The 27,198-nt window shown below is 45.6% G+C and overlaps 2 protein-coding genes across 2 annotated transcripts; one reads left to right on the top strand and one right to left on the bottom strand.

Moving 5' to 3' along the window:
* Nucleotides 1–11,573: 11,573 nt before the first annotated feature.
* LOC310639522 (WD repeat-containing protein 73-like) lies at nucleotides 11,574–20,743 on the top strand (the record flags this gene model as incomplete). Its single annotated transcript, XM_083361272.1, has 10 exons — nucleotides 11,574–11,579; nucleotides 14,129–14,196; nucleotides 14,659–14,726; nucleotides 16,321–16,485; nucleotides 17,262–17,497; nucleotides 18,348–18,437; nucleotides 18,732–18,803; nucleotides 19,068–19,146; nucleotides 19,311–19,622; nucleotides 20,187–20,743. The coding sequence occupies 10 exons, from the start codon at nucleotides 11,574–11,576 to the stop codon at nucleotides 20,426–20,428; spliced, it is 1,338 nt and encodes a 445-aa protein (XP_083217398.1). The 3' UTR covers nucleotides 20,429–20,743.
* Nucleotides 20,744–21,319: 576 nt separating this feature from the next.
* Nucleotides 21,320–27,178, bottom strand: LOC310639521 (uncharacterized protein; the record flags this gene model as incomplete). Its single annotated transcript, XM_083361271.1, has 4 exons — nucleotides 21,320–22,280; nucleotides 24,791–25,191; nucleotides 25,337–25,529; nucleotides 27,055–27,178. 4 exons carry the CDS (start codon nucleotides 27,176–27,178, stop codon nucleotides 21,424–21,426), a joined length of 1,575 nt encoding a protein of 524 aa, XP_083217397.1. The 3' UTR covers nucleotides 21,320–21,423.
* Between the last annotated feature and the right edge of the window lie 20 nt (nucleotides 27,179–27,198).

The raw sequence follows: 27,198 nt of genomic DNA, 5'->3' as shown, positions 1-27,198 counted from the left end.
CAATCTCTCAAGTCTTTAAATGTTAGATAATGATAATTCTTTTGCAGCTGAGTTTAGTGCTCCAAATTCATGTTGTTGTTTTTTTTTTAAAAAATGACATTGTATCCAGCCATAATGGATTTTTTTACTTTTCTTTTTCCATTTTTATTTTTTGGGGGGGGGGGTGTCTTAGTTTCTGATCCATCTGAAATTGCAAATTGTGTTAGGTGCGCAGCAGTTGTCTGCTGTGATCCCCGCACCCCGTTAAATATTTGTAAGAAGCAGCAGTTGTTGGACTGGACCAGCTTAGGTGTATGTGAAAGCATAGACCTTCTTCCAAGTTCTATGCTCCGGTATAGAAAGTTCAAGGAATTAGATCTTGGGTTCACTATTCCAGACTGAAGACTGCAGATCCACCTGACATTGCTCAGGCTGTTCAACCTGTGGAAGATGACTTAGATCTCAAGCTACTGTTTAACACGGGGGTCCTCAACCTTGGCAACTTTAAGACTTGTGGACTTCAACTTCCAGAATTCCTCAGCCACTGGCTGGGAGTTGAAGCCCACAAGTCTTAAAGCTGCCACGGTTGGAGACTCCTGGTTTAACAGGACCAAGTGACTGGCTAGAAGTTTATATTTCAATCTTTCTTCTTTTCAAGTCATTGTGTGTTGTTAAGGACGTTCTCCCTAAGCTGTGCTATTTGGGAGTACCCTTGGACTGACACCTACAACCATCTGAAGTCCCGTTATTGTATTTACACCTGACCCTCTTGCCTTGGTAGAGATTCTTGTTTTATTCAGTGACTCTTAAGTTCTCCCCCCCTTCGCACAGAAAACAAAGAACTATGATTTAAGCCCCACCTAAGACTCTTGAATCACAAACTACACTGTTGCAAGGAGCATTTCCTGTGCCTTATACAGACCTTGACTGGACCTATTTTTTTTTTCACCATGATCACCAATTATCTTAGACTGATAATTTTCTTCATAATATATCCTCCAACCTTGCAGCTTTACCCTCCAAAATTGCAGCTGACAAGATTGCTGGACTACTTTTTTGTTACATATCATTCTTTCACCACCAAACTGCCCATGAAACTGATTGAGGTCTGGACCTTTACTTCTTTTCTTGATATGTTTATTGTGTATCTGAAAGGCAACTTTTGTTTGAAATGTGACTCGTATTTGGACTTGAGGACTTACAACCTAGACCAGAGATGGCAACTATGGTTCCTTTACGACCTGTGGACTCCAACGTCCAGAATTGAATTCAACTCCCATGCTTGTCCAGGAAGTCCATAGGTCATAAAAGGGCCATTGTTGCCTACCCCTGACCTACAGAAACCCCTAAAGACGGTTGGTATTGGATGTGTGGGACTGTTCCTGAGCCAGCCATCTTTAGGGGTTTGTCTAGGTCAGAGGTGGGCAATTATGGCCCTTTTACAACCTGTGGACTTCAAATCCCAGAATTCCTGAGCCAGCATGATAAAGCCAGCTTCTAATAAAGCCTACACAAAGTGATTCAGATGGACTAGATTAGGTTGAAGTTAATGCAAGTCTCACTTGCGAAAACCTCTTTAATAATTTGCTAATAAATTAAAGTGCCAGGCCCTGATGTGTAGGCAATCAGATGACTGGTTGTTGTTTTTCAAAGGCAAATCAAAATCATTCTTAATGACATCACGAGTTCCTCCTAACCTCATTGGCTGGAGGTTGCCATGGCAAGTGTCAACATTTCTGGCATCGCTGATTCTTTTGCACAGCAGCACTGCCAGATCCAGTTCAAAATAACTGGATCAGAAGAAAAGGGACTCAAAAATCATTTATTTAGTATTTATTTCAATAGGGGGCAAGATCAGAAAAGCAGACAATGTCATTGGAGGATCTTTCAGCAACCAATAGGAATCTCTGTCTCCAGATAGAGGAACTGACCGAGAACGTAGCCTACTTGGAGTCTGAAAACCAGGATTTTCTCAAAGACATGGAGCACATCAAAAAGCAGCAGCGATGTCTACGGGAGACAGTGGATGACCTTAAGTCCACAATGGAACACCTGCAGAAAACAGTGGAGGACATCAGAGAAAAGCTGGACCAGGCCAACATGGCGATCCAAGAATTAGCGCTGCAGAACAAGTCTTTGGTGAAAGCCAACGAAGACCTCAACGAGGAAATGCACGAGGCCACCAGCCAAGTGGTTGTCTTCAAAGACGACAAGCCTGGCCAAGAGGACGACCTCGAAGAGATGCGGAACCTTCCGTCAGAGGTTCAAAAGTCCCTGCATAATCTGGAGGACAAACTGGCTGAGGTGGAGCACAGCTTCCATGTGGAGAAAATCCATTCTAGCCAACTGAAGCAGAAAGTTACAGATCTTCAGAAAGTCAGAGAAGACAGGAGGAAGCGCATCAAAGATTTGCAAAAGCAAGAGGATCTCTGCGTGCAGCAGGCCACGTTTGTGCGGCTGGACCAGGAGAACCAGATGCCAGCGGGCGTCCTGACGCATGAACTAGTGGAGGCCAGGCTGGTGGGGGTGGCCGGGGACTGGCCAAAGGAAAGGAAGGTTCTGCATTGGTTATGGACGGCAGCCAAAATTCTGATGATGTTGCTCTTTGGCTGCTGTCTGTTCCTTGGCCTTGTCTTGGCATACAATCACTTTTTTAATCCGCTGTTCATCTCTCACAGCCTTTTGGTGCTCCTCAGTGACCAGAGCATTGACAGACTTGTGCGCCGTTTCTCCCCTTATCTCGAGTGGAGAAATGATGGCCTTTTACCGTTTTGACAAGCAAAAGGAATCCTTTCTCTCCTGTAGTTGTACATATGAAGAACCTTTGTATATGTGTAATATAATAATAATAATAATAATAATAATAATAATAATAATAATAATAATAATAATTTTATTTATATATTTTATTTATATTTTATTTATTTATATATAAAAATATTTATATATTTTTAAATGTAAAATTAGAAAATTAATAAAACTTTTTTTAAAAAAAGATACATGGATAATTACAGGAAGTCGTTGACTTACGGTACAACCACAATTGAGTCCCAAAGTTTTGTTGCTAAGCAAGGCAGTTGCTAAGTGAATTTTGCTCCATTTTACAACCTTTCTTGCCACAGTTGCTAAGTGAATCAGTGCAGTTATTAAGTCAGTAATTGGATTGTTAAGTGAATCTGGCTTCCCCTTTGACTTTGCTTATAAGGAGGTAGCAAAAGGTGGATCACATGATCTACGGACACTGCAACCGTCGTAAGTATGAGTCAGTTGCCATGTGTCTGAATTTTGATTACATGACCTTGGGGATGCTGCAACGGTCGTAAGTGTGAAAAACAGTCATATGTTGCTTTTTGCAGTGCTATTGTAACTTCAAATGGTCACTAAATGAACTGTTGTAAGTTGAGGACTACTTGTACAAGGCAAACATATATTGTTTTAGTCAGTTTGACTTCCCACTAAGAATCATGGACATTTTCATTGGAGACAACTGCTGTTGAAAATTCTTTGGCTTGTACTGGATTGCTCTGCGTTTGAATGATGCAACTTCTGTCATCCACAACTGTTCTTGTTTTTGAAATCAAAATCTTCCTATCATCAGTAACTTTCTGCTCTGTTCATTTTAGACAACTGAATGAACATTATGGGCACTGGGGAAATGCTATTATTTGATCACCAACAAGAGAAAGTGAATTAGATTAGAAAATAACTCTGAAATAATCATTTATTACGATCTGTTATGATTAAGATCTGAACAACACTGTATTTGATAATACCTGTTCTGTAATGTTTCATGAAGCAAGAAAGAAAAATGTGCTTCATACATTCTTAGGAGACACTGCTAGGCTCCATCACTGGAGGCTTTTAAGAAAAGACTGGACAGCCAATTGTCTGGAATGGCGTAGGGTTTCCTGTTTGAGCAGGGGGTTGGACTAGATGACCTCCAAGATCCCTTCCACCTCTGTTTTTCTGTATTTCTGTAAACACACTTATGAGGCAGTAAACCTCAATGCATTAAATCACCTATTATTTACTTAATATGCTTTGCTGCCTTTCAAAGCTATGGCCTTTCCAAAGTGGTTTATTGTGCATTTTAAAAACAAGCCAGCTGAAATTAAATAAAATATCGTATACCCTCAGCAGTAGATGCCATGAAATATTTTTTGTTAACATAAGGAAGTTGTAAAAGCCTTTTCAAATGAACATACATGGCATTATCTCTGCTACGGCAAGTATGTGTGCCTGATTTCATAGTGTAGGAGTCATTGAAGGAAAAACATCCTCTTTAATTCCTGCTGAATTTACAGATTGTAGATTAGGCTTTGGAAAACTAGCCTAAAGCATAAAAATATAGGGCAAATATTTCCATAAAAAAATTTTGCAGCCAGAAGCCATAGAGATGGGTTGCTGACAATATTACAAAACTGAGCAAGATTTGCAAGGACTTGTGGGTGAAGTTAGGCTTTTAAAAAAAAGAAAAATAGAATTGTAACTCCAATCTTATATTTCATAACTTCCATTTTAGCATTCTCATTTAAATTTACCTATCAATTTAGGACCATCTATCTCACTCTTAAATAGTCAAGATGTGGTGGTTTGCTGCCAAATTTAAATAGCAGCACTATGGCTACGGAGTGTGCAAGATGCAAAGCTGGGAATGTGGGTCACAAATGACCCATGGAATGAGGTGAGAACTCTATAAGCCTTTAAAGGGCAATGCCAACTTTTTAACTTGGGTCTTAGAAATGGATAACATTTATTATATCTTCTTATCAAATCTTATGCAACATTAATTTGGACACTGCCCAGAACCCCTCTGAGAGAGAGTGGTTAAGTAGTTTGATATTTAAATAAATAAATAAAATAAAAATAATTGCATGAACAATTACATCCAGAGAAGGATGCTTACTGTAATGCGGTTGGTATATTTTCCATCTTTCCCTGTTTATCCATTAACTTCTACCTAATGTAACTTTACTTTCTTTGCTCACTGTTTCCTAAGAATACTTTTTTGCATTCTTCCTGCCTGCCAGTCAGTCGTTCTTTCCCAAAGAGATCAAGTAAGTACCACAGACCCTTCTGTTAAGTCGTGGGCTCTGGTGAGCAGGAATGATGACACGAAGCTGAGTACAGGAAAACTCATTCTTTCATTCTTGCTGGAACTGTACTGGGGCTTGGGCCGCAACCAGCCACAATATATAGCCTAGCCCCTAGGTGGCAGCCAATAGGTTTGAACCCACGCTTGCCGCCTGGGGCTGACCAATTGCAGGACCGGAGACGGCCTGTCTGGGTTGCTGGAGAGCCGTTAGCTCCTTCAGCAACCCAGGTGGTGTAACACCACAAGCCCAATACATAACACCTTCAATTTCCAGTTTTGTTTTGTTTGTTTTTCAAAAATCCATGGTGATTAAGAATACTGAAGGTTGTTGTTGTTTTTAGGTTGTTTTTAGTCAGCTGGGGAGAGTCAGATCGCTCATGACTGAAAGCATGTTGGTCCTAATCCCCAGACTTTGACTAAACCTGTTTTAGCTCATTTTCTGTTGGCACACCACCCCTGCATTCACTTTAAGAGAATAACAGAATAACAGAGTTGGAAGGGACTTTGGAGTTCTTCTAGTCCAGCCCCCTGCTCAAGCAGGGGACTCTGTACAATTCCGGACAAATGGCTGTCCAGTCTCTTCTTAAAAACTTCCAGTGTTGGAGCATTCACCACTTCTGGAGGCAGGTTGTTCCACTGGATAATTGTTCTGTCAGGAAGTTTCTCCTTAGTTCTAGGTTGCTTCTCTCCTTGACTAGTTTCCATCCGTTGCTTCTTGTCCTGCCTTCGGGTGCTTTGGGGAATAGCTTGACCCCCTCTTCTTTGTGTCAGCCCCTTAGATGTAGGAACACTGCTATCACACCACCCCAGTCCAGAGTAAGGGTTAGAATAAAGGATCTGTTTATCATTTTGAAGCCTTTGTACTTACCAGTTGCTGTGAACAATCCAATGCAAAAATTCATGTGCCTTCCTCCCACCATGGCAACTTCACTGGGCTTCTGGTGTTCCTTCTGTCTGGTTTTCCGAGAAGCCCATATCCCAATAGCTAAAATCAGGGCATAGAGTAAAAGCAGAGCTACTAAGGCGCTGATATTCAAAGCCATTTTTCATAGAATCTCAGGAATGGACTGAAAATGGATCTGGGGAGTAAGCAAGCGACGCTAGCCAGCCAGAAGAGTCTTGTGGAATGATCACTGGCCTTGTACACACCGTGCAGGAGAGCTGTAACCTTGTGATAAAGACAGTTGTTTCCTTACTAGACAAAACAATCTCTCAAGTCTTTAAATATTAGATAATGATAATTCTTTTGCAGCTGAGTTTAGTGCTCCAAATTCATGTTGTTGTTTTTTTAAAAAAATGACATTGTATCCAGCCATAATGGATTTTTTTTCTTTTCTTTTTCCATTTTTTTTTGGGGGGGTCTTAGATTCTGATCCACCTGAAATTGCAAATTGTGTTAGCTTCGCAGCAGTTGTCTGCTGTGATCCCCCCCATTAAATATTTGTAAGAAGCAGCAGTTGTTGGACTGGACCAGCTTAGGTGTATGTGAAAGCATAGACTTTTTCCCAAGTTCTATGCTCTGGTATAGAAAGTTCAAGGAATTAGATCTTGGGTTCACTATTCCAGACTGAAGACTGCAGATCCACCTGACATTGCTCAGGCTGTTCAACCTGTGGCAGATGACTTAGATCTCAAGCTACTGTTTAACACGGGGGTCCTCAACCTTGGCAACTTTAAGACTTGTGGACTTCAACTTCCAGAATTCCTCAGCCACTGGCTGAGGAATTCTGGGAGTTGAAGCCCACAAGTCTTAAAGCTGCCAAGGTTGGAGACTCCTGGTTTAACAGGACCAAGTGACTGGCTAGAAGTTTATATTTCAATCTTTCTTCTTTTCATGTCATTGTGTGTTGTTAAGGACGTTCTCCCTAAGCTGTGCTATTTGGGAGTACCCTTGGACTGACACCTACAACCATCTGAAGTCCCGTTATTGTATTTACACCTGACCCTCTTGCCTTGGTAGAGATTCTTGTTTTATTCAGTGACTCTTAAGTTCTCCCCCCCCCTTTGCACAGAAAACAAAGAACTATGATTTAAGCCCCACCTAAGACTCTTGAATCACAAACTACACTGTTGCAAGGAGCATTTCCTGTGCCTTATACAGACCTTGACTGGACCTATTTTTTTCCCACCATGATCACCAATTATCTTAGACTGATACTTTTCTTCATAATATATCCTCCAACCTTGCAGCTTTACCCTCCAAAATTGCAGCTGACAAGATTTCTGGACTACTTTTTTGTTACATATCATTCTTACACCACCAATCTGCCCTTGAAATGGATTGAGGTCTGGACCTTTACTTCTTTTCTTGATATGTTTATTGTGTATCTCAAAGGCAACTTTTGTTGGAAATGTGACTCGTATTTGGACTTGAGGACTTACAACCTAGACTATAGATGGCAACTATGGTTCCTTTACGACCTGTGGACTTCAACGTCCAGAATTGAATTCAACTCCCATGCTTGTCCAGGAAGTCCATAGGTCATAAAAGGGCCACTGTTGCCTACCCCTGACCTACAGAAACCCCTAAAGACGGTTGGTATTGGATGTGTGGGATTGTTCCTGAGCCAGCCATCTTTAGGGGTTTGTCTAGGTCAAAGGTGGGCAATTATGGCCCTTTTACAACCTGTGGACTTCAAATCCCAGAATTCCTGAGCCAGCATGATAAAGCCAGCTTCTAAGCCTACACAAAGTGATTCAGATTAGGTTGAAGTTAATGCAAGTCTCACTTGCAAAAACCTCTTTAATAATTTGCTAATAAATTAAAGTGCCAGGCCCTGATGTGTAGGCAATCAGATGACTGGTTGTTGTTTTTCAAAGGCAAATCAAAATCATTCTTAATGACATCACGAGTTCCTCCTAACCTCATTGGCTGGAGGTTGCCATGGCAAGTGTCAACATTTCTGGCATCGCTGATTCTTTTGCACAGCAGCACTGCCAGATCCAGTTCAAAATAACTGGATCAGAAGAAAAGGGACTCAAAAATCATTTATTTAGTATTTATTTCAATAGGGGGCAAGATCAGAAAAGCAGACAATGTCATTGGAGGATCTTTCAGCAACCAATAGGAATCTCCGTTTCCAGATAGAGGAACTGACCGAGAACGTAGCCTACTTGGAGTCTGAAAACCAGGATTTTCTCAGAGACAAGGAGCACATCAAAGAGCAGCAGAGATGTCTACGGGAGACAGTGGATGACCTTAAGTCCACAATGGAACACCTGCAGAAAACTGTGGAGGACATCAGAGAAAAGTTGGACCTTGCCAACGCAGTGATCCATGAATTAGCGCTGCAGAACAAGTCTTTGGTGAAAGTTAACAAGGACCTCAATGAGGAAATGCACGAGGCCACCAGCCAAGTGGCCGTCTTCAAAAATGACAAGCCTGCCCACGAGAATGACTTCAGGGAGATGCGGAACCTTCCATCAGAGGTTCAAAAGTCCCTGCGTAATCTGGAGGACAAACTGGCTAAGGTGGAGCACAGCTTCCATGTGGAGAAAATCCATTCTAGCCAACTGAAGGAGAAAGTTACAGATCTTCAGAAAGTCAGAGAAGACAGGAGGAAGAGCATCAAAGATCTGCAAAAGCAAGAGGATCTCTGCGTGCAGCAGGCCACGTTTGTGCGGCTGGACCAGGAGAACCAGATGCCAGCGGGCGTCCTGACGCATGAACTAGTGGAGGCCAGGCTGGTGGGGGTGGCCAGGACCTGGCCAAAGGAAAGGAAGGTTCTGCATTGGTTATGGACGGTAGCCAAAATTCTGATGATGTTGCTCATTGGCTGCTGTCTGTTCCTTGGCCTTGTCTTCGCATACACTCACTTTTTAAATCCGCTGTTCATCTCTCACAGCCTTTTGGTGCTCCTCAGTGACCAGAGCATTGACAGACTTATGCGCCATTTCTCCCCTTATGTCGAGTGGAGAAATAATGGCCTTTTACCGCTTTGACAAGCAAAAGGAATCCTGAATTAGTGGAGGCCAGGCTGGTGGGGGTGGCCGGGGACTGGCCAAAGGAAAGGAAGGCCCGTGTGTACTTATGCTACTTATGCATATGCTACTGGCAGGATCAACCAGGTAGTCTTTTTTTTCTATCATTATGTCTTTCGGCTTTTGATTAATTAAAGAAAATAAAAAATAAACATTAATGAATCCAATGTATTTTCCTTGGGCACTTCTCTCCCTCCGTTGACTTGCTATCTAGTATGCAAGTTAGCAGAGGGGCATACCTGATAACGGAATTTGATGGACAACAAATGTGGACTCTCCAGCGTTGGAAACATATAACCTTCTTTGGGTATAGATCTTCTTTTTTCTATTGTTGGCCTTGTCTTTTTTTTCTATCATTATGTCTTTCGGCTTTTGCTTAATTAAAGAAAATAAAAAATAAACATTAATGAATCCAATGTATTTTCCTTGGGCACTTTTCCAAAGTGAGAGAAGCTGCTGAAACGGGAGCAAATCTGAACCAATTCTTATGGGATCCAATTCACTTAAAGAAACCATATGCTATCTGAAACTGAATGCAGTTAGGGATAGTAAGCGTGCCACGTGTCAGCTGTCCAGAATGTGTGTATGTATGTATGTATGTATGTATGTATGTATGTATGTATGTGTGTGTGTGTATGTGTGTTTGTAAATGGGTGGACTTAACAACAGTTTCAGAAAGCTGTGATATAGCTTCAAAGGAGCAGCAAGTTATCCAGCTTCATGGTCAGTCTTTGGTGAAAAGTTCTCCTATGTCAGCTGGGAGATCCTGGGAGCAGTATTTCATCTGTGCCAGCTGGGGAATTCTGGTAGTGGAAGCCCACGCATCTTCCATCTGCCAAGGTTGAGAAACCCTAAACTAACCAAATGTCTATGACCGTGGTGGTGAACCTATGGCATGCGTGCCACACGCGGCACGCAGAGCCCTCTCTGTGGGCACGCGCACCGTCGCCCCAGTCCTAGGCCTCCAGCTGGGTTTTCTAAAACACAACGAGGCCAGCCGAGGAGAGACGGGCAATCAGTGGTGTCTCTCCAGAGCCGATTCCTGCACACCAGCTCAGCCTCTCTGTCGGGGCCCAGGGGGTCTGAGCCTCTTCCACAGCTCCCAGAATGCCCTGGTGCTGACGGAAGTCCACAAAGAACAGCTGCCCTTTGGCACCACACACCACAGCAGTGACTTCATCCAGGAAGTCCAGACTGGCGATTTTGTCAGGGCTGGTAGAGGCTGTAGATAGAAAGAGGAAAAAGAGCTGAGTTGGGTTATGGGGGAGAATTCTGCCACCTCCCCCACAAAACCTGACTTTGAACCAGTTATGACGAGACAACGGGTTCTAATCTCTCTTTAGGCACGAAAGCCAGCTGGGTGACTTTTGACCAATCACCAGGAGGCTGTGAATTCTAGCTCCGTGTTAGGTGAGAAAACCGGCTAGATGCCTTTGGGCCAATCATCAGGAGGCTCTGAGTTCTAGTCCTGCTTTATGGATGACTTTGGCCTAGTCCAGGGGTAGGTAACCTCGGCTCTTTTATGTCTCAAGGAATTCAACTCCTAGAATTCCTGAATCAGCTATGCTGAGGGGAAAGGGAGAGGTTTCCAAGCTGAGCCATGCTGACTCAGGAATTCTGGGAGTTGAAGTCCACGAGTCATAAAAGAGCCAAGGTTGCCTACCCCTGGCCTAGTCACTCTCTCTCAGCCCAACCCAGCTCAAAGGACTGTTGTGGGGAAAATAGGAGAAAAATGTGTTACATATGTTTGTTCCCATGAGTTACTTATAAAGTAAAAAAGGTGGGATGAAAATCAAAGATACACACATTAAAGTCTATTCATTCTCCTTCCTGTTCCCTTGAATTTAACCTGAGATCAAGAATCAAAAAGAGAAACAGAAATAAGAAAAAAAAACCACAACTAGCATATCTCCCTATTTCTAACCCCTTGGGAAGTTGTGTTTCTAAGAAATGGACCCTCGGGATTTTGCAGAGGGTTTTCAATCAAATTGTCTACCTGCCACCCAAATATTTTGCCCCGATTCAACTTCCATCATTTGGAGATTGCAGATTCTTTGCCCATGGAGGATGCAGGCTTGTTTGGCACAGCTGGTTGCAATTTTGGACCAGGAAGTATCTTCTGTCTTTGTGGGAGAGATGACACTCAGTAGCTTAATCACATCTAGGGTGGAGGAGAGGAAAAAATAAGAATTTCCACAAGACTTAATTTCCATCTACAAGTAGTCCTTGACTTATGAACCCAATTGGGAACCGAACTTCCCTTACTAAGGAAAGTGGTTGTTAAATGAGACACTCAATTTTATGATAATTTTTGCAATGGTTGTTAAGCGAATCAGTGCAATTGTTAAGCAAATCAGATGGTCATTATGCAAATCCATTTCCCACTCCCATTGATTTTGCTTGTCAGAAGCTGCCTGGCAAAGTCATTAATGGCAACCACGTTACCCTGGAGACCCCAAAACTGTTATAAATACACTCCATCCAAATTTTGATCACATGACTTTGGGGTTATGCTGCGATGGCCGTAAAGCCAAGGAACGGTGGTAAATCACTTTAGTGGCACTGTAAATTTGAATGGTCACTAAACAAACCGTTGTAAGTCAAGAACTGCCTGTAGTTTCCAAAGCATCACTTTTCTCCAATCCCTTTTGGAGATTGCAGCTTAGCTTTTTTTTTTTAATCCTGGTTGTTCTACTGGGTGCCTGGCTGAAATCATACTGACATTGAGAAAAGCACCAGTTTCTGAGCACTGGTGAGCTGCACTTTTGTCAAGAATGATAAGGGCGAGGCCAGACGAAAAGCAATTCCTGCTTTCTTTTGTATCCTCAAAGGAGTAGAATGGGAAAGATGTCAGAGGTGAACAAACATCATCCAACATCAGTCTGGAAGAGATGAGCGATGTGCAAAGCTTTCGGGAAGTTTTTTTTCCCCCCATTCAATTTCACCAAACCAGATATTCCTACAAAATTCACACAATTGGCATTGTTTGTGCCAGTGTGTCTCACAGCTAGCTTTGGAGTTCTGGGAATCGAAGTCCACCCAATCTTCAAGTTTCTAAGGCTGAGAAACACTGGTTTATGCTAACAGTTGGGAGAAATTTTTGTTCTGAAGATAGACTCGGCTGTCTTCTTTAGAAAAGCAATGAATTAAATTGTGGGAACGAGAAAACTTTTCATCCTTGTCCCTGCAAACTTTGAGTGGGGTTTAGGCATCCTAAATTTGAAACCCAGTTGGGAATCAGGGGTTTAAAGGAGAATTGTAAAGAAGATTTAAAGCAGCTGATTTCTGAGGCTCTGGAAGGGGTATTGGGCCAGCCAGCATCTGAAATTGAGGGAAATATGGTCAAAATTTTTCGTGTAAATTCATGGATTGCAAGACAGAGGAAGTTACCCAGAGATGTGGTGGTCTATTTTACAAAGAGAGTAATTAGAGATGAAGTCATTCAAGCTGCTTATGATACTAAATTGGTAGTGGCTGAGCAAGAAGTCTTGGTTTTAAAAGATTCCTCCGAAGATTTTAAGGAGAAGGAAAGATTTTGCATTTTTAGTACAGGAACTTAAGAAATGTGATATTAAGTTTAGATGGGAGATTCCAGTTGGACTGGTGGTGACGCACGAAGGTAAAAGACATTGTCTGGTTACTGTGGCCCAGGCACGTGATTTTTATAGCAATGTGTTGAAAGCAACCCCCCTATCATTTTTGGAAGCTGCAAAGGGATACGGCGAGGGAAAGCTTCAAGATGTTGCAGATAGACAGACAGAGGACAATGGTGTTGGAGGGGATCAAGTTACAGTCTCATTGGTTGTTGCAGGAGGCCAGAAGATGACGCGTGCCGCCCTAAGAAGAGTGAGACGAGAGCAAGAGCAAGACCAGCAGAAAGTTATGGAATCTCCAAAGTGTACTTACAGTGAAGCTGTGGGAGGGGCGCGGTCCAAAGAAGTTATGGGGGTCATGTCAGACGTGCTCCAAAAGCTTTGGAGCGTTAAGATTGGTGATTAAATTTTTAAATTAGAATGTCAATGGATTAAATTTATCATAGAGGAGAAAGAAAGTTTTTTTTTTAATATTTAACACAATTTAAGATTGATGTTATTTGCTTGCTAGAAAAGTATATTAGGGTTATGGACTAAAAGTATGTGTTGAACTAAGAATGGGTACGCAAGCTCCTAATTAACAAGTTGTCTTAGAGACTGCCTAAACCTTTTTTTACTCTTTTTATTTGAACTCAAGGATGATCTGGAACTGCGAGACATTTGGCGTGATACATGCAAGAACTATTTTTGATCATAGTTTAGTTTGGTTGGAGATTATTAAGGTTAACAGAGATAGGCACTTTTGGCGTGTAACTGATAATTTGTTTAGAAATTAGAGAAAGGTGGGAGAATGTAAATAGTAGGTGAACGTTTTTTTTCTTTTTTTTTAAATTAATATGAATAAGGACTGGGATTAAGAAATTCTATTTTGAGTAAAGCTCTTTTTCTGTTTTCCTCTTTTTCTTTTTCTTTTATTTTATTTGTAATATTAATATTGTTTGTATTCATTTTATATGAGCTAGAGGGAGATAGAATTAATAGTTTATTGTTGATAACATAGGGGTGCTTATGTTTGTTTTACGATTTTATACCCTGTATTTAGCTCTGGGAAGTGGGGGGGGGAGGAGGGAATGGGGGAGAGGGATAGGGAGGGCTGGATGGGGGTGGGGGAGGGGGCGATTAAAGTCAAAATGTATTGTAAAACTTTTTAAATAAAAAAAAATTTGGCAAGGAAGGTTGTAAAAATGGGGCAAAATTCACTTAACAAATGTTTCATTTAGCAACAGAAATTTTGGCTTCAATTGTGGTTGTAAGTCGAGGACTACCTGTACTTCAAGCAAGAGTTGTTATAGTCTTAATAAAAAGAAACACATCAGTTACATTGCCATAAAATTTTGATAAAGAGTACAGAGAACTGAGGACTTCAAGGCTGCCTCAATTGCCACACATTCCTTCTATGTTTCTTATCTGCTTTCCTCGTATTCATCCTGGTTTAAGGATACCCAGCATGAATCTCCATGGCCCTCTGTGAATTCAACAGACTCCACATCAAGTCTTTCTGGGTCCCCTTCAGAAGGTCACCAAGTCCTCATGTTTCACGGGACAGAAGTAAGACATAATGAAGCAGTTAAGTTGGTTTCCCACTCTTTTCTGAGCTCAAAGCCCAGGTTAACCCGAAATTGTTGCCACATTGTTCACACATTTCTGAATAAGGTTGGCTCGCATGCTAGTGACTCTCTACTGCATCATTGCCTGTGGAATTCATTGCCACAACATCTGAGGATGGTTCCACCTTGGATGGCTTTGAGAGATATGCAACCAAACAAAACCTATGTTGTATCATAGTAGGTCATCTGTGGTGTTCAGGCTAGAGCTGTTTCCACCAACATCCTAACCCACCAACTGTCCAATCCAGCTTAGCTTTTTTTAGAGCAGTGTTTCTCAACATCAGCAACTTTAAGATCGATGGACGACAGCTTCCAGAATTCTGTGTTTTTTGCCCTTCTACTCCATCCATCTCAAAGTGGAATTATCTTCATCACTTGGTTTCTTCTTGATTTGTGCTTTCAGCTTGCTGGTAACCAGTGGCCCACCAGACAGTGCTCTGCAGGTTTGGCGTGTGGAATCAGATGAAACAGGTAGGTGTTCTGTTCCAGCCTACAACCGGCCCTGTTTGAATGTCAGGGACAACCCCTTTTTATAGTCAACAGGCTGGAAAAACCCAACCATATTTATTTACAAAGAAATCAAAAGTTCAAACAAGAGTTAAACAAGAATAACAGACCAGGACTCTAGCAGAAGATCTTCAAACGGTTGCCTTCAGCAACCAGCACCTCCCACACCTTCCCCTTTTATCAGCAATCCCAAGGCGTGGCTTCTCATTGCCTTCTCCTCTCACAGAGTTGCCTCATTGCCTTTCTCTGTTCTGCTCTGCTAGATTGCCTCCTGCACCTAGCGTCCCTGAATAGATTCAGCTGTGAATCATCTTCATCCAATACCTCGTGCTCACACGGCTGAGTCTGATGAGGAACATGACGGGAGGGGCCAGGCTGAGAGTCCTTCAGTGCATCAGAACCTCCCTCTGACACCAAAGGCTCTCCAAACCCCTCCTCCTCCTCCTCTTCAGAATCATCCGACTCGGCTGCCGGAACCACAGGCTGACGCTGAATCACAACAGTATGCTTCCAAGCAACTGCTTTCCTTCCCAACTGGGTTTCAAATTTAGGATGGCCAAACCCCACTCAAGGTTTGCAGGGACAAGGATGAAAAGTTTTCTCATTCCCACAATTTAATTCATTGCTTCTCTAAAGAAGACAGCCGAGTCTATCTTCAGAACAAAAATTTCTTCCAACTGTTAGCATAAACCAGTGTTTCTCAGCCTTAGAAACTTGAAGATTGGGTGGACTTCGATTCCCAGAACTCCAAAGCTAGCTGTGTGGTTTGGTGAAATTGAATGGGGGGGGGGGAAAAAAAACTTCCCGAAAGCTTTGCACATCGCCCATCTCTTCCAGGCTGATGTTGGATGATGTTTGTTCACCCCTGACATCTTTCTCGTTCAACTCCTTTGAGGATACAAAAGAAAGCAGGAATTGCTTTTCGTCTGGCCTCGCCCTTATCATTCTTGACAAAAGTGCAGCTCACCAGTGCTCAGAAACTGGTGCTTTTCAATGTCAGTATGATTTCAGCCAGGCACCCAGTAGAACAACCAGGATTAAAAAAAAAGCTAAGCTGCAATCTCCAAAAGGGAGAGAAATTGGAGAAAAGTGATGCTTTGGAAACTACAGGCAGTTCTTGACTTACAACGGTTTGTTTAGTGACCATTCAAAGTTACAGTGCCACTAAAGTGATTTACGACCGTTCCTTGCCCTTACGGCCATCGCAGCATCCCCAAAGTCACGTGATCAAAATTTGGATGGAGTGTATTTATAAGAGTTTTGGGGTCTCCAGGGTAACGTGGTTGCCATTAATGACTTTGCCAGGCAGCTTCTGACAAGCAAAATCAATGGGAGGGGGAAATGGATTTGCATAATGACCATCTGATTTGCTTAACAATTGTACTGATTTGCTTAACAACCATTGCAAAAATTATCATAAAATTGAGTGTCTCATTTAACAACCACTTTCCTTAGTAAGGGAAGTTCGGTTCCCAATTGGGTTCATAAGTCAAGGACTACTTGTAGATGGAAATTAAGTCTTGTGGAAATTCTTATTTTTTCCTCTCCTCCACCCTAGATGTGATTAAGCTACTGAGTGTCATCTCTCCCACAAAGACAGAAGATACTTCCTGGTCCAAAATTGCAACCAGCTGTGCCAAACAAGCCTGCATCCTCCATGGGCAAAGAATCTGCAATCTCCAAATGATGGAAGCTGAATCGGGGCAAAATCTTTGGGTGGCAGGTAGACAATTTGATTGAAAACCCTCTGCAAAATCCCGAGGGTCCATTTCTTAGAAACACAACTTCCCAAGGGGTTAGAAATAGGGAGATATGCTAGTTGTGGTTTTTTTTTTTCTTATTTCTGTTTCTCTTTTTGATTCTTGATCTCAGGTTAAATTCAAGGGAACAGGAAGGAGAATGAATAGACTTTAATGTGTGTATCTTTGATTTTCATCCCACCTTTTTTACTTTATAAGTAACTCATGGGAACAAACATATGTAACACATTTTTCTCCTATTTTCCCCACAACAGTCCTTTGAGCTGGGTTGGGCTGAGAGAGAGTGACTAGGCCAGGGGTAGGCAACCTTGGCTCTTTTATGACTCGTGGACTTCAACTCCCAGAATTCCTGAGTCAGCATGGCTCAGCTTGGAAACCTCTCCCTTTCCCCTCAGCATAGCTGATTCAGGAATTCTAGGAGTTGAATTCCTTGAGACATAAAAGAGCCGAGGTTGCCTACCCCTGGACTAGGCCAAAGTCATCCATAAAGCAGGACTAGAACTCAGAGCCTCCTGATGATTGGCCCAAAGACATCTAGCTGGTTTTCTCACCTAACGCAGAGCTAGAATTCACAGCCTCCTGGTGATTGGTCAAAAGTCACCCAGCTGGCTTTCGTGCCTAAAGAGAGATTAGAACCCGTTGTCTCGTCATAACTGGTTCAAAGTCAGGTTTTGTGGGGGAGGTGGCAGAATTCTCCCCCATAACCCAACTCAGCTCTTTTTCCTCTTTCGATCTACAGCCTCTGCCAGCCCTGACAAAATCGCCAGTCTGGACTTCCTGGATGAAGTCACTGCTGTGGTGTGTGGTGCCAAAGGGCAGCTGTTCCTTGTGGACTTCCGTCAGCACCAGGGCATTCTGGGAGCTGTGGAAGAGGCTCAGACCCCCTGGGCCCCGACAGAGAGGCTGAGCTGGTGTGCAGGAATCGGCTCTGGAGAGACACCACTGATTGCCCATCTCTCCTCTGCTGGCCTCATTGTGTTTTAGAAAACCCAGCTGGAGGCCTAGGACTGGGGCGACGGTGCGCGTGCCCACAGAGAGGGCTCTGCGTGCCGCGTGTGGCATGCATGCCATAGGTTCACCACCACGGTCATAGACATTTGGTTAGTTTAGGGTTTCTCAACCTTGGCAGATGGAAGATGCGTGGGCTTCCATTACCAGAATTCCCCAGCTGGCACAGATGAACTACTGCTCCCAGGATCTCCCAGCTGACATAGGAGAACTTTTTACCAAAGACTGACCATGAAGCTGGATAACTTGCTGCTCCTTTGAAGCTATATCACAGCTTTCTGAAACTGTTGTTAAGTCCACCCATTTACAAACACACAGACACACACACACACACACACATACATACATACATACATACATACATACATACACACATTCTGGACAGCTGACACGTGGCACGCTTACTATCCCTAACTGCATTCAGTTTCAGATAGCATATGGTTTCTTTAAGTGAATTGGATCCCATAAGAATTGGTTCAGATTTGCTCCCGTTTCAGCAGCTTCTCTCACTTTGGAAAAGTGCCCAAGGAAAATACATTGGATTCATTAATGTTTATTTTTTATTTTCTTTAATTAAGCAAAAGCCGAAAGACATAATGATAGAAAAAAAAGACAAGGCCAACAATAGAAAAAAGAAGATCTATACCCAAAGAAGGTTGTATGTTTCCAACGCTGGAGAGTCCACATTTGTTGTCCATCAAATTCCGTTATCAGGTATGCCCCTCTGCTAACTTGCATACTAGATAGCAAGTCAACGGAGGGAGAGAAGGAATTTCATTTCTCAAAATGGCAAAAGGCCATCGTTTCTCTGTTCAAGATAAGGGGAGAAACGGTGTACAAGTCGGTTAATGCTCTGGTCGCTGAGAAGCATCACAAGTGTCTCAGAGATGAACAGCGGATTAAAAAAGTGAGTGTATGCCATGACAAATAGACAGCAGCCAAACAACAGCAGCATCAGAATTTTGACTGCCATCCACAACCAATGCAGAAACTTCCTTTTCTTTGACCTGTCCCGGGCCACCCCCACCAGCCTGGCCTCCAGTAATTCATGTGTCAGGATGCCCACTGGCATCTGGTTCTCCTGGTCCAGCCGCATAAACGTGGCCTGCTGCACGCAGAGATCCCGTTGGTTCTGCAGATCTTTGATGCGCTTCCTCAGGTTTTCTCTGACTTTCTGCATAGTTGCAACTTTCTCTTTCAGTTGGCCGGACTGGTTTTTTTCCACACAGTAGTTGTGCTCATTCTCAGCCAGTTTGTCCTCCAGATTACGCAGGTACTTTTGAACCTCTGACGGAAGGTTCCGCATCTCCCTGAAGTCATTCTCGTGGGCAGGCTTGTCATTTTTGAAGACGGCCACTTGGCTGGTGGCCTCGTGCATTTCCTCATTGAGGTCCTTGTTAACTTTCACCAAAGACTTGTTCTGCAGAGCTAATTCGTGGATCACTGCGTTGGCAAGGTCCAACTTTTCTCTGATGTCCTCCACAGTTTTCTGCAGGTGTTCCATTGTGGACTTAAGGTCATCCACTGTCTCCCGTAGACATCTCTGCTGCTCTTTGATGTGCTCCTTGTCTCTGAGAAAATCCTGGTTTTCAGACTCCAAGTAGGCTACGTTCTCGGTCAGTTCCTCTATCTGGAGACGGAGATTCCTATTGGTTGCTGAAAGATCCTCCAATGACATTGTCTGCTTTTCTGATCTTGCCCCCTATTGAAATAAATACTAAATAAATGATTTTTGAGTCCCTTTTCTTCTGAACCAGTTATTTTGAACTGGATCTGGCAGTGCTGCTGTGCAAAAGAATCAGCAATGCCAGAAATGTTGACACTTGCCATGGCAACCTCCAGCCAATGAGGTTAGGAGGAACTCATGATGTCATTAAGAATGATTTTGATTTGCCTTTGAAAAACAACAACCAGTCATCTGATTGCCTACACATCAGGGCCTCGGCTGGCCTCGTTGTGTTGACGGACATCAGATACCCCTCCAGCCCCTTGAAAGTGGCCCAGTGCTGCGTTCCCACCCCTAACCTCCGGGGGGCAGATTTCCTGTCCATCAGCTTTGCTCCTGTACTGGGCAACACCATAGCGGTGTCAGGTAAGCTGTGATGGGGCTTCGTTTGGCAAGGCCGCTAGCTGCTTTTGCCGCCATCAGTCTTATGGGGTCTGCAGGGGTGGGTGGTCCAAGGAGCAACCTAAATGAAGCCCCAATGTTCAGAGGGGCTCAGCTGGGTCATGTCACCTGTGGGTCACAGCTTCCTTCTCCTATTGTCCCCATAAGAACAACCCAATGAGGTAGGTTGGGCCGGGAGAGAGGGACTGATCCAAGCTCACCCAACTGGCTTTCATACCTAAAGCGGGACTGGAACTCACAGCCTGCTGATGACTGACTCAAAGTCACCCAGAAGCTTTTTTGCCTAAAGCGGGACCAGAACTCATAATCTCCTGGTTTCTAGGTCAGGACCTTAACCAATAGACCAAATGCTCCCTTTTCTTGATCCCCCCCCCGTAACCCTCTGGGTTGGGACTTTGGGTTTAATAAAGAACATGTTTTTTCACACCCTTTTCCCCTCATGTGCCAGCCCCCCAGCTTCAACCCACCCTTCTGTCTCTGTTCCACTTTTCCAATGAGGCATTTACTTGCATTTCTCATTTCTTCAAGGTTTTGACGGGACCGTTCAGGTCTACAATACAAAGGACTGGGATTCCTCAAGGCAGGAAGCCAAACCGGTATTCATTCACAAAGGACACACCTTTGGCACCCCAGGCAAGGATGGGGGCAGTCCAATGGTCACCACCCACACTTGGCACCCTTGGAAGCCCCAAACATTACTCTCGGCTGCAAGCGATGGATCACTGCACGTGTGGGACTGGTCTGACCTTCGAGCAAGTGAGCCAGTCTGACCCCCTCTGTCTCCCTTGCCTTGGGGAATGTCCTCTGAGGTCCCCTGCAATCCCTTCCCTTCACCACGTATCCTGGAGTCTCTGAATCTAATGATATTTGGGAATAACCTTGGGAGAGAGAAGGAAGAGCTGGATGGCTGAGCATCTCATAGACCAGTGATGGAGAACCTTTTCGAGACCAAACTGCAACCCAAAACCCACTTATGTATCATTGGGTGCCGGGTGGGTGTGACCCATTGGGTGGGCTTGGCCCATTGGGTGGGCATGGCTGCAGTGGTAATGGCAGACTGGGTGGGACTAAAAAGTTCAATCAATTCCAACTTTGCAAGATTTTTTTCCCCCTGAGAGAAGTTGAAATTGATTGATTGAACCTTTTGGGGTTTTTTGCACACAGCGGCAGAGGCCTAAAGCGAAAAGGTTTTAGAAAACCCAGCTGGAGGCCTAGGACTGGGGCGACGGTGCACGTGCCCACAGAGAGGGCTCTGCATGCCACCTGTGGCACGCATGCCATAGGTTCGCCACCACGGTCATAGACATTTGGTTAGTTTAGGGTTTCTCAACCTTGGCAGATGGAAGATGCGTGGGCTTCCACTACCAGAATTCCCCAGCTGGCACAGATGAACTACTGCTCCCAGGATCTCCCAGCTGACATAGGAGAACTTTTCACCAAAGACTGACCATGAAGCCGGATAACTTGCTGCTCCTTTGAAGCTATATCACAGCTTTCTGAAACTGTTGTTAAGTCCACCCATTTACAAACACACAGACACACACACACACATACATACACACACACATTCTGGACAGCTGACACGTGACACGCTTACTATTCCTAACTGCATTCAGTTTCAGATAGCTTATGGTTTCTTTAAGTGAATTGGATCCCATAAGAATTGGTTCAGATTTGCTCCCGTTTAAGCAGCTTCTCTCACTTTGGAAAAGTGCCCAAGGAAAATACATTGGATTCATTAATGTTTATTTTTTATTTTCTTTAATTAAGCAAAAGCCGAAAGACATAATGATAGAAAAAAAAGACAGGGCCAACAATAGAAAAAAAGACTACCTGGTTGATCCTGCCAGTAGCATATGCTTGTCTCAAAGATTAAGCCATGCATGTCTAAGTACACACGGGCCTTCCTTTCCTTTGGCCAGTCCCCGGCCACCCCCACCAGCCTGGCCTCCAGTAGTTCATGCGTCAGGACGCCCGCTGGCATCTGGTTCTCCTGGTCCAGCCGCACAAACGTGGCCTGCTGCACGCAGAGATCCTGTTGGTTTTGCAGATCTTTGATGCGCTTCCTCCTGTCTTCTCTGACTTTCTGAAGATCTGTAACTTTCTCGTTCAGTTGGCTAGAATGGATTTTCTCCACATGGAAGCTGTGCTCCACCTCAGCCAGTTTGTCCCCCAGATTACGCAGGGACCTTTGAACCTCTGACGGAAGGTTCCGCATCTCTTCGAGGTCGTCCTCTTGGCCAGGCTTGTCGTCTTTGAAGACGGCCACTTGGCTGGTGGCCTCGTGCATTTCCTCGTTGAGGTCTTCGTTGGCTTTCACCAAAGACTTGTTCTGCAGCGCTAATTCTTGGATCGCCATGTTGGCCTGGTCCAGCTTTCCTCTGATGTCCTCCACCGTTTTCTGCAGGTGTTCTATTGTGGACTTAAGGTCATTCACTGTGTCCCAGAGAGACTTCTGCTGCCCTTTGATGCATTCCTTGTCTTTGAGAAACATCTGATTCTCAGCATCCAAGCAGGCTAAGGTCCCTCTCAGTTCCTCTACCTGGAGACGGAGACTCTTGTTGGTTGCAGAGAGATCTTCCAGGGGCTCCGTCTGCTTCAGAGTTTTTTCAAGATGCTGGTCTGTTTGAGAAATGGAGACACACAGTCACACCCTCCCCTCAGTCCAGAGGTGATTTTGGGCCATTTCCCCCTCCCGCTCTCTCTCTCTCTCCCTCTCCTTCTCTCTCTCCCTCTTTCTTTCTCCCTCTCTCTCTCTCCCCTCTCCCTCTCTTTCTCCCTCCCTCTCTCTCTCTCTCTCTCCCTCTCTCTCTGTCTCTCTCCTCTCTCTCTCACCCAACCCACTTCACAGGGTTGTTGTGGTGGGGAAAATTGGAGGAGGAAGGAGCATTAGATATTTCACTGCCTTGAGTTATTTATAAAAAATAAAAGTGAGATTAAAAATCTAATAAGTAAATAAAAAATAGTTCAGTCACAAGGGTGAGTTCTTTGGGAAATCCCCAGTGACACTCCAAAGGTAAAACTAATCTTCAAAGACCCTGTTTGTTTGTTTTTCTGCACTTCTTTTCCATCAGGCTGACCTGGACTGACAGGGATTTTAATTATGTTTCTAATTTTTAACTTATTTTAATTTTAAATTTAAATTTATTCTACAGGGGCCATTAATTTAATTTTCTTTTAACTTCTGTATTATTGTATTTTATTGTTGTTAGCCGCCCTGAGTCCTTCGGGACATAGGGCGGCATATAAGTCCCATTAATAAATAAAATAAATAAATAAATAATTGCATCAGGGTGGGGTCGCGGCAACTGAATGGAGCTGAGCATTTACTGCCCGGATGCCTTTCCTGACACCTATGTGGAGCTCACAACAGATATTTTCTCCTTGTGCCGCCTGACCCTAACCCTCTTACGGAGATTTGTACCTTTGCCATTGTGGATGGTGCGATTCAGTCAGAGGTGTGGAGGTTGATCTCAAAGCAGGTGTGACCACTTTTCTGGGGTAATGCTGAACCCCACTTTTCTAATCTCACCCCCTATATAAATAAATATTAAATAAAACAATTTTGCAGTCGCTTTTCTTCTGATCCAGGTATTTTGGACCTGATCTAGCAGTGCTGCTATCCAGAATAGTCAACAATGCTGGAAATGTTGACACTTGCCATGGTCACCCAGCCAATGAGGTTAGGAGGAGCAAGTGATGTCACAAAGAATGACTTTGATTTGGCTTGGACCTGAAATTTGGGGGAAATCAATCCTCTGGTTGCCTTCCCATCAGGGCCTGGCCCATTAATTTTAGTAGCAAACTACTGAGAGGTTTTTGCAAGCGAGGCCTGAATTAGCTTCAACCAAAGCTAGTCAATCTAAATCACTATATTTGGACTTTGGCTTGATAGAGCCATTATTAGAATCAGCTAATTGCCTATTTTGTCAGTTACCCAAAGAAGCTAAAAGGCTAAGAATGAACACATCATGAATAGGAAGTATTAGTGTAGCTCGGGGGTCTCCAAATGTGACAGCTTTAAGACTTGTAGACTTCAACTCCCAGAATTCCTCAGCCAGCTGAGAAATTCTGGGAGTTGAAGTCCGCAAGTCTTAAAGCTGCCAAGCTTAAAGATCCCTGGTGTAGCTGATCGATTGTGAGTTTGTGACTGTGCTGAAGAATTTTGCAAGTGGACCCCAATACAGCTAGCCCTCGGTTTATAGCCATTTGTTTAGTAACCGTCCGAGGTTACAATGGCGCTGAAAAAAGTGACTTAGGATCATTTTTCAAACGATTGTTGTGGCATCCCTGTGGTCATGTGATCAAAATTTGGATGCTTAGCAATTGACATGTATAGTATTTATGACAGTTGCAATGTCTCAGAGTCATGTGATCATTTTTGCGACTTTCTACCATGCAAAGTCAATGGGGAAGCCAGATTCACTTAACAATGGCGGCAGGAAATGTTGTAAAATGGGGCAAAACTCACTTAACAACTGTCTTGCCTAGCAAGAGAAATTTTGGGCTCAGTTATGGACATTAACTCGAGGACTACCTGAACTTAGGGAAGGAAAGGGAAGGTGGCATTTGCGGTCAAGAATGTCCGGGCAAAGATGTGGAGAGAGAAAGCTCAACACTGATCATGTTTTTTTAAAAAAATGCCTAGACCAGGGGTCGGCAACCCAAAAAAGGAAAAGAGCCACTGGGAACCGGTTCCATCACACACACAAAAACGTGGGAGCCGCATGCGTGCGTCCATGCACGCATATGCGCAAAAAACGTCTTGCGCATACGCAAAACGGTTTTTTCTTGGGCATGCGCGGACACCCGCGGTTGCCACCTTCCTGTGTGTGTGATGGAACCGGTTCCCAGTGGCAGCGGCGCCGCACGTGCCGCGGCAGCTCTCCCAAAGAGAGGAGGGTGGCGGCCTGCAAACGGGCTGCGGCGGCTTTCCTCCTCTCTGGGGGAGCTGCCGCGGCACCTTTGCAGGCTGCCGAAGGCGGCAGCTCTGCAGGCGGGCCGCGGCAGCTGTTGCGGCCTATGGGCGCGACATTCGGCAGGGCCCCTCTTCGCAGCACGGCGCGAGGCCCTCACCCCCCCACGGACGCGCCCTCCTCGCCACGGGAGCCACCCCCGCCATCCTCGCACACCACTAGCGCAGGCCCACCTCGTCTTGGGGGCCTGCCCTCCGCACGCCGGCTGCATCCTTCGATCCATCGACACCGCCAGGGAGACTGCCCGGTGTCGGGCTCGACACGCCCGACACCCGGTGAGGCCGCGGAGGGACTCACCGGGCCCCGTGACCAGCTGCCGGCGTCTGTATGCAGCCCCCACGTTACTGCGGCCTTCCACCGACCGGCCGCCGGGACGACCCAGCAGCCACCGGCGCCTCTCTCGATGCCTCAGTAGCCACCGGGGCCTTCCGGCAGGCCGGGGAACAGCCGTGGAAACGCGCAGCCGGCTGACATGACCCAGCGCCGACGCAGTGGGCCGAGGAAGAGCGCAGGGGTGGGGCAGGAGCGAGCGTGCCTGTCCTGCTCCTTTTCTCTTCCTAAGCGGCGTTGCTCAGCGGAGACTGCGGAGACGACATCGGGGCTTGAGATCTCGCTTTCCCCCCCCCTCTTCCTCCCTCTCTCGTGCTTTACACACACACACGCACATACACACAAGAAGAGAGTTCCCCTTCCCCCTTGTACAGGAGTGAAAGGCCCCCCCGAAGGAAGCCCGGCCTCTTCACCGCACCGATCCGCTGAGGAGGTTCTTTCAAGCGGGAGACGGGCAGAGCAAGATAGCCGAAGAAGAGACTCCTCAGACGGCGCCGTCTTTTTCTTCCCCTCCAGCTGCTGGCTCTGAGCCCCAGCTCGCGGGTCTGCCTGGCTTTGCGCGAAGCTTGCCGGGGTCGTTTTGAGATTTACACGTGTCGTTCTCGGGGGGGGGGGAAAGGGGTACCCAACCTATTCCCACCCCCCCCCCCCGTTGAACGAGCCAAGGGAGGGCAAGAGCCTCTGCGGGCAGGGAGGGAGGAGCGGCGAGAAAGGGACGTTTGGGGTCTCTCGCTAATGGGTGTAAGCCGAGCAACCCCGAAAATCGGTTTGAGTAGAAAAGGAGGAGCTTTGGGAGGGAGGGAGGTGAGGTTGGAAAAGCAGGCCGGGCGAAGGAAGGGAGCGGAGGCGGCAGCGGAGAGCCCATCAAGCAGCGCTCTGAGGGAACAGGGGAGCGGGACGAGATCGGGCTTTTGCCCTTCGGCTGAAGGCGAGGCGCTCTCGCCTCTAGTTGCAGACCTGGCAAATGGGGGATAGCCAGAAGTTGCGCGGGGGGGGGGAACGGGGCCCGCTACGAGTCGCTTCAAGCGAGTCGCGGCACTTTGGGGAAAGGCAACTTTTTCCCCCGGCTCCACAAACGAAAAGCGCCGCGCGCCTGAGTCTCAGAGCACGCCTGAAGGGGAAGTGAGAATCCAGGCGACGGGGAGGCCGAGAGTGTGTTTGTGTGTGTTCATTTTCCCCATTTCTCACAACCAGGTCGCAAGGGGTTTTGCCCTCGTTGCCTGTGGACGCGCAGGACAAGTCCTCCGTCCCAGCCACCCTCAAAAAAAAAGTTCCTCCTTAGCCGAGCGCCTCGGGAAACAGCATCGGCGGCAAAGATGGGCGAAGACGAGAGATGTTTCCCCTCATGTAAAACGCCTAGTCTAGTGTTATACTGTGTTCCTCTCGGGCGGCGAGGTGCGGGGGGGGGGGGTGGAAGGAGGGGAAGGGGAATCCATTTTATTTTATTTTAAAGGAAATGTAAGCTTGTCATCAACATCAGGTTTGGAGAGCTGCCTCCGAATGGAAAGTTGCCGGGGCCCGTTACTAAACTCTACATATTGCAGAGCACACATATGTCCACCCCCATAGGGCAACTTCCCCTCACAAATCTTCCCTTCCCTTCCAAGCGGGAGCCCCGCAGCAAACGACCAGTGTCGCCATCCCCAAACAACGCAGTTCTTTGGAGCGATGCGGACAAGTGGAAAGGAAGCCCGGCGGCCGGACCGCGCTCCTGCCCCGCCTCCCCGCTGGCTCCGTCTCTCTCTCTTCCTCCCTCCCTCGGTCATCCCTGGAGGTTTTGAAGAAAAGACTGGACATTCACTTGACTGAAGTGGTATAGGATCTCCCGCTTGAGCAGGGGGCTTGCACTGGAAGACACCCCCCCTCCAAAGGTCCCTTCCAGCTCCGTTCTGACGTGCCCGCGTGTATGGTGCAAATCCAATGCGTTGGGCTGGCTTAAGAGATCAATTTTGCAAGCGAGTAAGTCACTTCTGCACGCAGGCGAAGGTGTCGCGGGAAGGTAAATCTCTGCGAATGTTAGCCCGGACCAGATCGCAAACCCCATCATCCACAGGCAACGCGCTAGCGACACCAGCAGAGCCGCGAAAGACCCGCGGTCTCTGCAGCCCCCGCCTGCCCGGGGACTGGAAGGACCCGAGGGGGCGGAGCGGATGGAGGAAGGGGGCGGAGCTTCAGTGTCCCCGCCTCGGAATTCCCAGGAAGAGGCGACGTCATTCGTTTCGCCGAACGCTCGC

This window comes from Vipera ursinii (assembly GCF_947247035.1).
Source record: "Vipera ursinii genome assembly, chromosome: 4".
In the NCBI taxonomy this organism is placed as follows: Eukaryota; Metazoa; Chordata; class Lepidosauria; order Squamata; family Viperidae; genus Vipera; species Vipera ursinii.
Note: the sequence above shows the minus strand (reverse complement) of the source record. Positions and strands in the feature narration are given on the sequence as shown.